Source organism: Durio zibethinus, chromosome 12 (assembly GCF_047325235.1).
Source record: "Durio zibethinus cultivar Kanyao isolate XHJ-2024 chromosome 12, ASM4732523v1, whole genome shotgun sequence".
Taxonomy (NCBI): domain Eukaryota; kingdom Viridiplantae; phylum Streptophyta; class Magnoliopsida; order Malvales; family Malvaceae; genus Durio; species Durio zibethinus.
In genome coordinates, this window is record NC_143173.1 from 11,962,690 (window position 1) to 11,978,565 (window position 15,876).

Consider the following 15,876-nt stretch of genomic DNA (forward strand, 5'->3'; position numbering starts at 1 on the left):
AACATCCCACACGGAGAAGACATCAATTTGAGAAACAGAAAAAGATTTAGCCATTTTTAAAAGAAACAATTAATCCAATTTATAGATAATAAAACTTGATTATATTATTTTTTATAATACAATCAAAGGTGACTTTGGATCTTGCTCTTTTTTCATTCACATTAATACGATGTATTTAAATTTTTTTTATATATTATTTTTAACAATAATCACATCTTGATCAATAAATAAAGAAAATTTGACCTTTTACCTACTGAATTATCAGTTTCATTTAAATCATAGGTATGATTACACTTAAATTGTAATCAAGGTTGCCGCACATTTAATAAAGATTTTTTACCATAATTTATTGTTTTTTCCACAAAAACAAATGCATTTTTAGAATTTATTACCTAAACCAAATGTTTTATATCCTTCGTGAAACAGCTATGATTACCCTCATGAGGTTTAGGGCCCCATAATAAATTGCCTGTTTAATCCTGCGGTTGGCTACCTTCTTTTGTACTTTTAAAAAAAATGTTAATGCTTTTTGGTTAACTTGATTCATCATGATGGCATGGACCCTCAATTTCTTCCTCTCTTCTCCATTTCCAATGCATGAATACTCAAAAAAAAAAAAAAAAAACTGTTACATCTCAATTTTATATCAAAGAATTTTGAACATTGTTATGATATATAAATGCTTAAATTTAAATTTATGAGATATTTTTTATGAGATAAAATTATAAAATTTTTAAATTAAAGTAAACAATATTTTGTAAATTAGGTATGGATCTCCATTAATTATATCAAAGTGATTTTTAGTTAAATGTGAGCTAAATATTATATCATGAGAGTCATCTTTAAAATTTTAATATTTGATATAATCTTACGATTTATGTTTGTTTTGTATTGGGCTTATTCAATATTTGGTATAGTTTGATAGATTTATATGTTTTATGTTAAGTTTGATGGAACATCAAATTTTAATGAAAAAATTTTGTAATACATTGAGAGATTTTGAGAATCTGTTATTATATAATGTTATGATATATAAGTAAAAATTTAAATTTAAATTTATGAATTACTTTTTATGAAATAAAATTATAAAACTTTCATATTAAAATGAATAATACGAGAATCTCTAAAGTAATAACCTATTCAAGGTCAGGGATGTGTTTAAATATTTTTTTCCTCAAAATTTTGAGCTGTTCTTTATTCATATTCCTCAAAGTAGTAAAATCCCTTAATTTCACCATCAATGTATATATTTTTGGATCAAGAATTTTTTTTAGCTGAAAAATGCAGCAGTAACAAATGATTGGGCACTTAAGATGGCAAAATAAATTGATTTATACCTTCCCCTGACAAAGGTTTGTTAATGTTTGATTCCTTCAAAATACATGTTGTAATTAAAGCAACATAAAATAGTCAAAATTTTACTATATGTTAAAATTTTGAAGTATTGAATAGTTCAATTGTAAACAAATGGGGTTGAATATGCCATTCAAACGTAGGTGGAGATGAGGTAAAAATTTAAAGCAGCAAGAGTATATTTTTTCTGGTAGTAGAATCTTAATAATTTTTTTAATTTGAAAAAGGAAGATTCAGATATGTTTTTAAATAGAAAAATCATGTATTAAAAACTCGAGATTTAATTCAAATAATTTATTTTTTGCACATAAGATATTTTAGTTTGAGGATAAAAAAAAATTGTAAGTGTTATAATTCAAAGTTCAAACTTATAAAATGTTACAATTTAAAAATAATTATATAAATCAATTGAATTAAAATTTATATTTTAATTTAATTAATTCATAAAATTATTTTTAAAAAATAACGTTCGGCATAAATATGAAGTTCAGATTTTAATTTTTATAATTTTTTTATTTTCATGTTACGATATATTTTGTAAAAAGAAATCATGTATCAATAACTGAAACAAATATTCCGAGAACAAATTTAAGTAATTTCAGATCTGTGGGCAAAGGTAAATTTAATAAAATTCCACAATGTTTTAAGGGAGAAACAGTCATCAGTGTGAAACTTTAAAAAAAAAAAAAAAAACACCAAACTTTTGTTGAAAATAATAAGAGTCCTCATCATCATTCACCTAAGTTTCACATTAAATTAAAATCATAAAAGAGTTTTTTTTTTTTTTTGCTGAAAATCATGTGACCTTTCCCATGTGGAAAAGTAAATGGATTAAATTAATTATTATATATATGCAAACCATTTCAAACCAAGAATCCAATGTTCTCTTTTCAATGTTTTGCAACTACTCCTTTAAAGTTCAATGAAGTAACAGAAGTCTTTGGTCAAAAAACTAGAACTCCACTTTAGCATTTTATGCACGTGGACAGGCCATCAAAGGAAGAAGTTACAGAAAAATATAGAATTCTTCACTTTTTTTTAGTTTAATTTGACCATCAAATTTTGTAGAATATGACATATGATCAATGTTTGCACGCCGTAATTGGCATATACCCAGCAGCAACAACCAATCGTTTTTGTTTATATTTTTTTAAGACATTATTTAGATGAACGATAAGAAAGATTTTTATAAGATTAAAAATAATAATAAAAATTATTATAATTAGAATTAAAAAAATTTAATAAAAACTTTATGTTAAATAAATTTTATTAGAGTTGATATTTGAATTCAACTAATGATGTAATGAGTTCAATCACGTCTAATTTGAGAAAAATAGATTTATATATAAAATTTTTCTTCTTTTTTTTTTTTTTTGAGAAAAAAACTTATAGTAACATTTTTATTATGAAATTGCAAAACAACTAGATTGAATTATTAGAAATTATTAAAAATCATTTCGTATCTCGCAGCATATGTTTTAAAATTATTATTAATTTAACATTTTATAGTATATAATATGTATTTGTTTTGGATATTATATACATAATTTAGCTTAAGCATGCATGCTTTTATAATCTATTTATTATTTTTTTATAAAAGATACGCGATCTTGAATAAGAGAAATTATTGCGAGTGTTAGAATTTAATTTTCGGATTTATTGAATATTATTTTTTAAAAGTAATTATATGGATCAATTAAATTAAGTAGCAAGTTAATAATTTTTTTTTGCTTTTTTTAAAATTGGGTTTGAGGATTTTTTTATTGTTTTACAGAAAACAAAATGCATTAAAAAGAATTAAAAAAAATACAAATACATGAGCAAAGTTAGTTGTTAGTATTTCAAATTAAAAAAATGGGAATATTTCATAAAAATTCACATAAAATACCAAGCCTTTCTTTTTTGCGGTCTCTCTCCAAAGTAACAAATGAACTTTGTAAGAAAATACCTTCCATCCTTTTCTTTCATTTTCTTAACAAGAAGCAGCCATTCAAGATATTTGACTCAGTAAATTAGACTCCATTTTGAATTTTCTTTGAATTGTTAGAAGATAAAATATAATTGGCTCTAGAACATTAACATACCATACAACAAATAAAAAAAAAAAATACAAGAACAATTCAAGTTGAATAGATATTTGACAGCTTCCTTTTATTATTATTTTTTTAATTTGAAATTTCAAACCAATTCATAAAATATGTGTTCAAAATTTGTTTTTATAAATAACAAGATGTTATTGGACAATCTAAAATATAACACGATAATATAATATAAATACGGTATGAAAAAAAACACGAAAAAGATACAGTCTAAAATTTTAATAATAACTATAAATAAATTTAATGAAATAAAAAAAAATTATATTTTCATGTCGATATGAATTATGAAATTTAATTTAAAAAAAAACATAATACGAATAAATAAATCTTAATATTTTATACGATACGAATGCATGAATTGTAAGATTTAGATATTGTACATAACAATTTCAAGTTAGATAGAAATTAAGCCCAAAGTTATTATTATATTATATGTTAATAGTGAATTTTGTTATTATACTTTAATTTCATTGAATTTTGATAGATAACATTTTAACAAAAAAAATGAAATTGAAAATTTATCATTTGAATTAATGAAATATTTCAAATTTCTTAATTTTTATTCATAAATTAATAAAATTAAAAAGATAACGATAAAATTCAATATTAAATCATAGTATAGTTGGAAATTTGATCTTAATTTCATTATTCAAGATGAAAAAATTAAATATATTTTATTAAAATTTTTATCTTTAAATTAAAAAAGAAAAAAGTAATTTTGTACATTTAAATCACAATTTTCTTTAAACAGATACATGCTTTAGAAAAAAAATATAGGTAAGTGTTTCATTAATACGCATGTTCATTGTGCAAGCGTGTGTTTTTAAACTCGGAGGCGCGTAAACAGTGTCCCTTTTGTAACACGTGGTGGTTATATATGGCGAGTAAGCGAGATTTGTTTGTTTACTTATGTGTATCTTCCACTTCCATGGTATGACTTGTTTGGCTTTCCAGAATTAATGCTTTGTTTTGAGCATCCGAAAAGAAAAAGAAAAAGGAACAATATAAAAGGTAAATATCTTGTGAGTTTCAAATTTAAATTTTAATGTTAAAGAGGCATATACTATTTAAATATTATTTGAAAAAAGATATAAAGTATATTAACATATAAAATTATTAAAACCAATTTAAATTTTTTATTTGAAAAAAAGTTGAAAATTCAAATTTAAATTAAAATAATCATTTTATATTTTGTATGATTCAATTTGAATATATGTGTGATTGATGTAAAAAAGAAAAACTCCAGTTAAAAATTGCAAAATATATATTATTGTATGGTAATTAATTCGTGATGAATTGATAAATTTTTTTATTTGAGATTATAAAAGATTGAACCTCAATTATTAAAAATTAAAAATTTAAACATTTCATCAGTAAATTATATAATTATTGATGAAATTCAATAAATTTTTTGAAGATTAACAAAGGGATAATAAATGTCATATATATATTTTTTGGTTCACCATCCTTAGTCATAATTAAAATATTTCTATAATATTTACTTTATTTAAAGGAAGATTTAGATTCCAAATCACAAAATAAATTTTAGATTTCCACTATCTCCCACTTTTATTAAAGTATTTTCTATTTCTCATGGATTTAAAAATTTGAAATAACATAACACTTTAATTTATTATAAAGCATTGAATTTTTAATTTTAATAGTCAGGATTAATTTTTGATAATTTTAAAATTAAAAATAAAAGAAAATAAAATCTTGGATTATTAATTATTATAGAAAGAAACTTCAAATATGGCAAGTAAGACAATGGCGGTTATAATTCATTAATTAATTTCCTTTCCCCCCAAACACAGCCTTTTTCCCTTCTTAAAATGCTCTTAAAGCTGAAACTCTCAATTTCCTTCTTTTCTTGATTCTTTTCAAGCTCTTTCATTTCTTTTCTCTCGCCAAATGAAGCTGACGGACGGAAACGCCACCCCTTCCGCCGTCAAGTTCGACTCTTTTAAATGACGAAACTATTATTCTCTCTCCTTTTCGCCATTACTTTAATCGCCTTTATCTCCTTCCCGCTGTTAACTCATGCCTTGGGTTCCGGCTCAACGCTCGCTATCGCCTACGGCACCGCCACCGTATGCGCTATCGTAGCCTCTGAGCCGACTCAACGCGTAATCTGCTACCGTGCCGGCAATACCTCCATCTCCTCCGCCACCGTCGCTGTCCTACCTAACGTCTCCTACTCCACCGTCGCAGGTGGCCAAACAGACGTTTGTGCACTCCGTTCCGGCGGTTACAGCCTCCTGTGCTGGCAAACAAACGTCCCAAGTTTACCCGTTAAACGCCTCTACTATAACGACACTGTTCTCTTACAATCCATCTCCATCGGCGACGCAAGGATTTGCGCAACACCAACGAATACGACGGCGTCTGTATCCTGCTGGAGATCCGACGGCAATAATACAAATAACAGTGGGGAGTTACCCAACAGTAGTTACACAATGGGTAAAATCACATCCGGGTTTGGGTTTTCTTGTGGGATTGTTTTGAATGAAAACAACAGGGTTACTTGTTGGGGAAGTAACTCAGTAGGGAAAGACATAGAAGGGCAATTCGGGAACATGTCATTGTTAAATATCGAAGCTGGGTCTTCCCATGTTTGTGGAGTGAACTCAACTGGAGAATTAGTTTGTAAAGGAGATAACTCAGCTGGTCAGTTGAATGTTCCTTTAAACAGAGGTTTAAACTTTTCTTCTGGGTTAGCTCTTGGAGAGAGATTTAGTTGTGCGATTAGGAGATGGAATGGAACAGTTGTTTGTTGGGGTTTGATGAATGAGACTGCAGTTGAAGGAATTGCGTTCGAATCCATTGTTTCAGGTTTAAATTTTACGTGTGGATTGACTACCACGAATTTTTCAATCGTTTGTTGGGGTCCAGGGTGGCCTGGAAACAATGGGTCAAGTTCAAATTCTTCAGTAAATGAGTTACCTTTGGGAGCTGATATTCTACCAGGGCCTTGCGTTCGATCTCCTTGTAATGAGTGTGGGTTATATCCTCAATCAAATAGGCTTTGTTTTGGTTCAGGTAACATTTGTAAACCCTGTTTTAATTTCACCAACCCACCGCCACCGTCAACTCCGCCGGAACCTGCAGCTCCACCTCCGGAGGTTCCAACGCGGTCGTCTCCATCTAAAGAGTTGAGGAGAGGGTTATTGGCTTTCGCAATAGTTGGATCAATTGGAGGTTTCATGGGGATTTGTAGTGTTATTTATTGTTTATGGACTGGTGCTTGTTTTGGGAAAAAGAAAGTACATAATTCGGTTCAGCCAACAATCACTAGAGCTGGTTCTAATGGTGGTCCAGGATCAAATAATAGTCCTCCATCAAGGTCATCTACAATCAGACGCCAGGGTTCAAGAGCAATGAGGCGTCAAAGAAGTGGAACATCATCAAAACATGCTGATAGAGCTGAGGAATTTAGCTTGGCTGAGCTTGCTGCTGCTACAAATGATTTTTCGTTTGAAAACAAGATTGGTGCTGGGAGTTTTGGGGTTGTTTACAGGGGAAAGTTGTTGGATGGCCGTGAAGTAGCAATTAAAAGAGGTGAGACGGGTCAAATAACCAAGAAGTTCCAAGAGAAAGAGACTGCATTTGAATCAGAATTGGCATTCTTGTCCAGGCTTCATCATAAGCATTTGGTTAGACTTGTTGGGTATTGTGAAGAGATGGATGAAAGGCTTCTGGTTTATGAGTACATGAAGAACGGTGCACTTTATGATCATTTACATGATAAGAACAACGTTGAGAAAAGTAGTAGTCTGCTTAATTCCTGGAAAATGAGGATCAAAATTGCTTTGGATGCGGCACGAGGGATCGAGTATCTTCACAATTATGCAGTTCCACCTATAATTCATAGAGATATAAAGTCTTCTAACATATTACTTGATGTGAATTGGACAGCAAGAGTTTCAGATTTTGGACTTTCCCTGATGGGTCCGGAATCTGGTCTTGATTTCAGGCCAACGAAGGCGGTTGGAACAGTTGGTTACATTGATCCTGAGTACTATGGCTTAAATGTATTAACAGCAAAGAGTGATGTCTATGGGCTTGGAGTTGTAATGCTAGAACTTCTGACAGGGAAGAGGGCTATATTCAAGAGTGACGAAAATGGAGGGACCCCAGTGAGCCTGGTGGATTTTACTGTGCCTGCAATTATCGCAGGTGAATTGGTTAAGGTTTTGGACACAAGGGTTGGACCACCAGAGCTGAATGAAGCTGAAGCAGTGGAGCTGATGGCATACACTGCAATGCATTGTGTGAATTTGGAAGGGAAAGAGAGGCCTACAATTGGTGACATTGTTTCTAATTTGGAGAGGGCAGTGGCTGTTTGTCATGGCAGCCATGGCAGCATCCCTAGTGATGCATTATCAATTGTTTCAGAGTGAAATTTCAACTCTCTAAACCAAAAAAAAAAAAAAGCAATTTGTTCTTTCTCTCATTAAAATTTTTCTATCAATGATTTATCCAGGTATACATTTTGGATTGTAAAAAGATTTAGAAGCTTTGTTCTTCATCTAACATTGAGCTGTGGGGTAGGATTATGTGAACACAGACAACAAGGAGAAATGATTACATGATTCATTGTTGTTGCTCTTTAGCATATTCTTTTCCTGACAAATTACTGATTACTTTACTCTCTTAAAAAGTAATTAATTTTCATTTCTTGTCGATTATTATTTTTTTTTTGGGGGGGGGGGGGGGGGGGGGAGGATTCGAATTTGACCAGGTCGTTTCACACTAAAGAAGCAAAAAGAAGACTAGAAGTATTGAGTTGGGGCCAACCTGACAGAGTCAAGTAGCCAACCAAAGAACAAAGAACATGTGGACCTGAATGTGCTTTCAATCACGTTGCATCAGGTTGAAAGGGTGATTCACACTGGTATTTCTGAGCCCAGAAAAGGGTTAGCAACAAAACCCATTGACTGGAAACAAAAACAAGGAGATGAATGAAAAGACTGAGTCCATGATTTGGTGACACATTTCTTTTTTGAAAATTCACACGCAGAGGGCACAGTTAGATAAAGGAAATTGACTTTGAATTGGAAAAAATATTTGGGATTTAACTAGGGTTTGGTCAATGCAATTAGGCCCTGTGGTTATCCTTATCCTAATCATTTGTCGTCTAGATTCCAAGTTTTTTTCATTTTATAGTTTGGCAGTTTCTGTGCTTTAGGTTCATTAAATTGTCTAAATTCAAGAATTTCAAGTTTTTTATTTTAAAAGTTGATAGTTACTATCATTAAAATATTAATTCAATAATATTAAAATTTTGTTTAGGTATAAGGGTCACGAATTTTAATCTTAATTATAGTTCAAAAGATAATAAAATTGGAATTATTAAATTAAAATTTTAATTTAATTAATTTATATAATTAAAATATTATTCAATAAATTTAAAATTTAAAATTTAAATTTCAAAACTAACAATCAAGATTTATAAATTTATCAAAATTCATGAATCGGTATAGATTGAATTCTCTTGTACCATAGATTTCATAGAATTATTGAATCAATGCTTTATCAATGGGACTCCCTCAAGGATACCTCTGTGATTCATTGTACAAATCCCCATTACAAATCACCTTTGGATAACAGGGAAGAGAAAAACATCCAATTTTTTTTTTCCTGGAAAAGTTCTCTGAGCCGAACATCGGTTTAAGCCCAGCAATAACAATGCATGGGCAATTTTTGTATTACATTATGATCACCATGTATTAGTACATGTGCAAGGCTGTATCACAAATTAAAAATAAAAAGAAATTTCCAAAATCAAGTTTTCTGGTTGAACTTTTAACATCATATTGAAATACATGCAAAATCTTATATCTTAAAACTATAATTAAAGATGTTCATAACCGGATTAAATCAAGTCAAGTTTACACATAATATTAATAATTTATATGTTTATTTAAGATTAAGTTTCATCTGACCCAATATTTTAGACCTTAATTTTTAAAATTTTATCTAAATTAAAAAAATAAATATCAAACCCACCTATTAAACTTAATTTATATAATAAAAATTTTAAAATAATATTTTTAACAAAAATAAAATATAAAAATAAAAATTCACATATATATACTTATATAATTATAATATTTTATTTAGACCAAATCGCCCCAAATAAAAGTTTTAATTTTTTTATCTAAGATCCTGCTCACTCAAAATTTAAACGGACTTAAAAATTATGTTCAAACCTTTTTAATGAATTTTAATTTTTTATCTACACTCTCTTAAGACTTGAGTGAACTTCCATATTTATATGGATAACCCATCCTTGAACAAATCTAATTGCAATGCATATATAAATCACATTTCCAAAGTTGTGAAATGCATTTTCCGAAAAGAACGAAAAATAGTAAGAGCTTAAAGATTGATGAAACCAGCAAGTGAAGATGATTGAAACAATACTGATTCTTCACTGCTAAATATGTACTAATATAAGATTCTTTGTCACAGAATTATGTATTACAAATTACAAATATGGCTAATTACAAGCAGCAATGGTAGCAGCAATACAAAAAAAACAACAGAGCAGGTGTTATTTATGGTATATCACACAGCAAACATGTAGTAGATAACTGCACACAAGCTCACAATGCCATTAAACAATTGGAAGGTCCCCTAAGTCCTTCAGGGGACTATGGAGTGATGAATTCGAAGCGCATAAGGAGCTTTACAGATTTGTATTTCTCACCCTTGCGGCTGTTGAGAGGAACTGCTCGTATCCCACTTCTTAGCTCAGAAATTGGTAGGCATGTTTGGCCTCCGAAGTCATCCTTTTCAGACATGTCGTATTCGTGCACTTCAATCCGAAGTAGAGCCAATTCCGGGACAGTTAGACGGAACTCAAATTCCTCATTCCAAGAAGGCACCCAATTGTCTTCTAAAGTCTTTGTTTTCTTCATCACAGAATCTGCTGGAACTCCGGCAATCCCAACCTGGGGACACAGATTAATCAAGTTTCATGGTGATGTCTTTGAAAGGAATAGCCAGATGCAAACGTTGCTTGCATTGAAACGATATCAAAGTATGTCAACTTACCCTTGCATAAAAGTCTGGAGGCGAATATGCATCAAAATGCGTTTGCTTAAAATCATAATACCATCCTTCCCCCATATACACAGTTACCTTTCCAAAACAAGAAAAAGAAATCATCATTATTGATTAAGATAATAAAAGGAAAAAAGATGAAGAATTCAGATCCCATGGCAATCAAACACTCACCTTTAAAGTTATTTTCACCGGTAACTCGACTTTGGGATCAAAGACTTCATTAGAGTTCAATAGGAAATCTGGTTTTTTTACATAACCACACCCCCCATTGGCTTTGAACATTCCGTGCATCAACCATAAAGATCTTCCATAACCCTATCATACACAAAGAACACAAAAAGAAAAATATAAGAACCTTAGCATTTGGTGAAGCAACTAGCAAAAATCAACTAAATAAAGCATTCATACAATTTCCTCTCTAACATCCATCGGGCTATCATCTCTTACATGATGCCAGAACAAAGACACGGAGTAGGCCCTGATGCAGATTTCCTATCTAATTGTAAGATTAAACATGAAGTCCACTATCAGTCTAGGAGAAGGAACGCTATTCCATTAATTTCCCATTATACACACAACAAAATTGTATGCAAGTATCGTGCACTACATACAATCACTTGCTCACCTCCACAAAGCAACCAAATACTTTTTATCATCAAAAGGACACCTCAAGTTTTGCCCTTTTGTCAATTGATTGCCATTTCAAGCTTTTAATAAAATTAAGTAGGATGCATGGTTTAGTTAAAACTATCGTTTTTTTTTTCATTTTCTGATTATGTCGACCGCAAATAAATATGCAATCTGGCTAACTTTCATCTCTATATCTTGAGCTATACAAATTACAAACCATTATGCCCATCCATAACCAATTAAAGAACGATATATTATCATACCTGAGACTGCTATCTTTTTACTTACTATTTCATTGAAATGTCAAGTAAATGAATTTTGAGAAAATATAGGCTATAGTTAAAGGGAGGGGAAAAAAACAAAGGAATGAAAGGGGGAGGAGGGGGTGCGAAAACCTGCATATTAAATGCAACCATTTGAGCCCCATGCGTCCACCCAATCAATGGGTTGTAATTGGAAGAGTCAAAGCGTATACCCTTGGGATAAACCCTAAGTATATTCTGCTGTGTAAACCTGTAGCAATGCAAGCATCAGGAGGGAATTTTGCAATTTAATAAATAGAAGATACAATCAAACATGACTTATGATGCACATTTTGGTTAATTCTAGTATACGCAATGTCAATAATAGCATAATCACACATGAAACATAGGATCAACAAATGGACATATATCCAACTTAAAATTTGGAAAAAACAAAAAGGTACTAATATGTAATTGATCAACTAATTCTAACAATAACCAAAACCTTCTACCAACCATGATCATTTATGTGATGATACAGATATACTAAATGACTACTTCTATTAAAGCAGTCAAGCTGCTGATGGTACTCAAGTAAATGTTCACAACAGCAAGACCGCTCATAACATGTATTCTGCACTACTTTTACATCATCTTAAAGTGAATTCATCTAAGCAGTGAGAAAACAGAAGCTCAAGAAGCCAGAACAGATAAGTACTCCTTTTACAAATATCACCAAATAGGAGTCATTCTGCCAATAGAGAAAAAGAAACTAACAGCTTTATCTAAAAACTAAGGATGATCTCTCATAAATGAAATTTGCCAAATCTTTTACTAAATACCTGACAATTTGTTTTCCATGAGTTGCTGCAGCCTTTTCAAGTTGTAGCTCACTCATACTAAGACGTCTCACTTTATCAGGCTCCACCATTAGACACTCATCTAATCCACCCTTTGGTTTCCCAGCATGAATAGCAATTAAACGTTTATATTCTGGAGCTAGATTATGCTGCAACTTGTCTCCATCATCAAGATCTTCCTCATCTTCTTCATCCAAGTCATTCTGTCATAAGAGAGTAAACAAAAAGTGAGAAGTAAATTTGAAGTAAACAGCTAGTAAAATCAAGATGATGTAGTAAATCACACTCAGCATCAGCAGACACCTTGTAATCAGCTACATGGCTGCCTTTAGGGTTGGAAACTTCTGTTCCCCAAGCTTCTTCATCACTGGCCTTACCCCTCTCTGAATCATTCTCTTTATCCTTATCTTCTTTTGCCTCAAGGTATTCCTTTGGTGGTTTGGTAGATATGATTATGTGTTTCTTCAATGATTCTGGGGAGGGGAATTCTTTTAAGCATTCTGAGCCAGGAGAAAACAGGATGTCTCCAAACGTTTGAGTGACCATCTAGAAATTAGCCACAAAAGCATAAATTATGGGAATATTAGATGTTTAAATTCCCAACAAAAGCACCAAGACTCACCTCGGCAACTTTAGCCTGAAGATCTGGGGTAAGATGGTCTTCTAGAGTTATAACAACTGGATATTCTGAGGCAACAAAAGCACACTCCTTAATAGACCTCAAACACTTGATGAGTTCTACAGGAGTAGTCAGAGTCCTACATGAAGAAAATTATTCGTTATTCTCTAAGAAGCGAAATCACTGACTATGGGTTGACCGTTATTTTAAAACTTAAATAGATTAGTTACTGTAGTTTGGAGGTCACATAGTAATGGAATCAGTTGTATCTCAAGCAGGTGATAAACATGCAAAGTTATAACTTTGATGCAGAGTCATGTTTTTATCTTCAGCTTTTTCCTCATACAATGGCAACTACATGCTTTTGTGCAAGATGCCCGTCACGTAAAAAGCAACCATCTTTTTAATTTAATGGCCTGGAAAAATAAATTAATACAGCTATGTGATGTACAATTCAGTATTTCTTCTCCCTTCAGTTTTTCCTTTTGGTGGCAAGTACACGTATATGTTCAAGATACCAACTGAAGTGAATGAGCAAATTGTTGCAATGATAGTATGAAATTTTTAGAAAATCATTTAGCCAAATGGAAGATCCATTCATGTAAAAGGCTTAGAATGGGAATGAATTGCACTTCAAGAACATACCCTCCATGAAGAACATCCACATTATCTTTGGCTGAATTAGGCCATATATCCAATTCTATCACTCTCACACCTCTCTTAAGTGCATTTATGATGGGGACATCACTGCAGTCGCTATTTAGTTGATTCCCAGTAAGATAGGAATTGTGGCCAGTATATATGAAATAATGAGACAATGGAGCACTCATATCATTGTGCACCTGAAACCAAAGAAACGAACATGACATAAACAACAATAGTGAATTGTTCAAACTAGAAAGCAAATTGTAACTCCGGGGTATCACAAAGGCTCCAACAAGTCCTAAATTTTTCCCTTCACCGATCTCAATATTAATAGAATAGCTTAAGAGTGAACAACAAAAGCAAAACAGTTCAAAGGTACGGACACATTGAGATAAGTTCAAAGCCTGTAATCGCATATTTTAGATAGAAGTTAAATAGGGGAATATGCCATGAGCCTTGGAGACCATTTCACTCAAAATCAGCATCATCACAGGACCATCCTCAAAGCTATGAAAGAAACAAAGCGATCTAATCAACACTTTACTTGATGAACTGAAAATAAGTATTAGTTCCATTTAAATCTCATACACTTCAAGATGCCAAAATTTTCCTACTAAAAATTGAAGGATGAGATGAAAAGTACCCTTTTTTTTAATTCAGTTGATTTATTGCAGAAAATCCATATAGGAAATAAAAACAAAGATCATATGTACAAAAATTCCACTTCTCCCAAAATTTCCCAGCAACCAAACAAAAAAATCATATAAAATTTCAATCCCAATTAAATAACTGAAAAGGAAAAATGCAAATGCTAAAACCAATATAAAAAATGGCAAAAAGAAAAAGAAAAAGAGAGACAAAATTCATTACCCCAAGAGAAGCAAGAGGAGGATTATTATCACCAAAGAGGTACTTAAAAAAAGCTTCAAGATTTAGACCCTTTCTATGAAAATGCTTAACACTATCAATAATCTTCTGCGCATCTTCTCCGGTGGCCTTAACTTCTTTCTGGACCTCAACCAAGAACCTCTGCAGTCCATCAATGCTCATGATCCCACTCTCAGAGTACTGTTCAAACACCCTCTTGATCTCCTCTGGTGCCTCTGAAACTGCCAGCCTAAACCTCCGGCTGAAGCAGAAGCAGACCCTGTAAGTCTGTTTAGACATTGGGTTTTTCCAAGAATATCCAAATAAGAAGAAAATCTGCAAATCTGACTGTTTGATATCTTAAGTTTTAACTGTTGGGTGGTTGTTTCAGCTCGAAGATGATGATGATGTTATGTTTATCTTTCAGTTTTTCCAGGAACTATGGTGGGATGTTTGTGGGATCCGTATGTGAATGGGACTTTGTGAACAGGGGTCCCATTCACATTCTTAATACGTATGCCCCACCTGACAGTTGGCATCGGCCTTTGTCGGTAGGATTTCAGGATTTTAGCTTTGATCATCTATAATCTAATCTTTCTTAGTGGACTGCCAAAAGGTCAATGCTTTAAGTTTTTTTTTTAATTTTCCTTCTCAATCATTGAATATACAGGGAAAATGGTGAAATACATTTCACCCATTTTTTCTTAGGCAAGTAAAGAATAAAAGGTTCATAAAATATCTTTTATTTATTTTTTTTTTGGGGACAAAGTTATTACTGACTGAATTTTCTTTTTGCTTTTCCAAAAGTGTGTAAAGATGTAATTTTATTATCAATAAAACATTATTCAATTGATAAATTTTATTTTGATTTTGGGTTTAAATTTTATTCAATAATTTTATTCTTTTTTCTTCTTTTAGTCACAGAATATTTGAATTTCTCATGAAGTGGGCAGCCTTGAGAGCCTAGTTAACTAAAAAAACAGCAGTAAAAAAAAATAACTCTGAGTTAAGAAATAGTAAAAAAAAAAACAGCAGTAAAAAATGAAGTTAAAAAAAATGCAGTGATTACGTTGGACCATTACATTTACTGCTTGTCGGCAGTTTTTTTGTTTCTAATTTGGTTGTCTTTCAATTAGATGATTAGTCAAGCTTATCTCTTTTTTTTTTTTTTTTTTACAATTTCATAAGAAAAAAGTTGTACTTTCTGTATAGGATATTTTTAGCATATACCATTTCTCTCACTGTCATATAATTCTCTCAAATTCCCATTTTGGAATTTATCTTTTATCAATAAATTTTTTTAAAATTTTATTTGATATTTTTTATAATTGATTTAAGTAAATTTATTTTTATTTAATATAATAAAAATTTATATTTTATACACCATTAATATATAAATTTTATGTATTATCAATAAATTACATGATATTATTTTATTAATAGATAAATATCAATTTTTAAAATGAATATTCATCGTCAATTTATATATA

At 31.1% G+C, this 15,876-nt stretch overlaps 1 protein-coding gene and 1 pseudogene across 2 annotated transcripts; one reads left to right on the plus strand and one right to left on the minus strand.

The window, feature by feature from the left end:
• The first annotated feature begins 5,304 nt into the window (after positions 1-5,304).
• On the plus strand, positions 5,305-8,067 carry LOC111297300 (putative serine/threonine-protein kinase-like protein CCR3 pseudogene; annotated as a pseudogene). Its single transcript, XR_016325897.1, has one exon. The product of XR_016325897.1 is annotated as a putative serine/threonine-protein kinase-like protein CCR3 pseudogene (transcript).
• A 1,773-nt stretch (positions 8,068-9,840) lies between these two features.
• LOC111296025 (phosphoinositide phospholipase C 2-like) lies at positions 9,841-14,829 on the minus strand. The gene is made up of 9 exons (XM_022890029.2): positions 14,390-14,829; positions 13,520-13,716; positions 12,878-13,013; positions 12,559-12,801; positions 12,238-12,458; positions 11,549-11,666; positions 10,695-10,838; positions 10,512-10,598; positions 9,841-10,408 (listed from the first exon to the last, which is right to left on the minus strand). The coding sequence occupies exons 1-9, from the start codon at positions 14,684-14,686 to the stop codon at positions 10,109-10,111; spliced, it is 1,743 nt and encodes a 580-aa protein (XP_022745764.1). The 5' UTR covers positions 14,687-14,829; the 3' UTR covers positions 9,841-10,108.
• Positions 14,830-15,876: the final 1,047 nt, after the last annotated feature.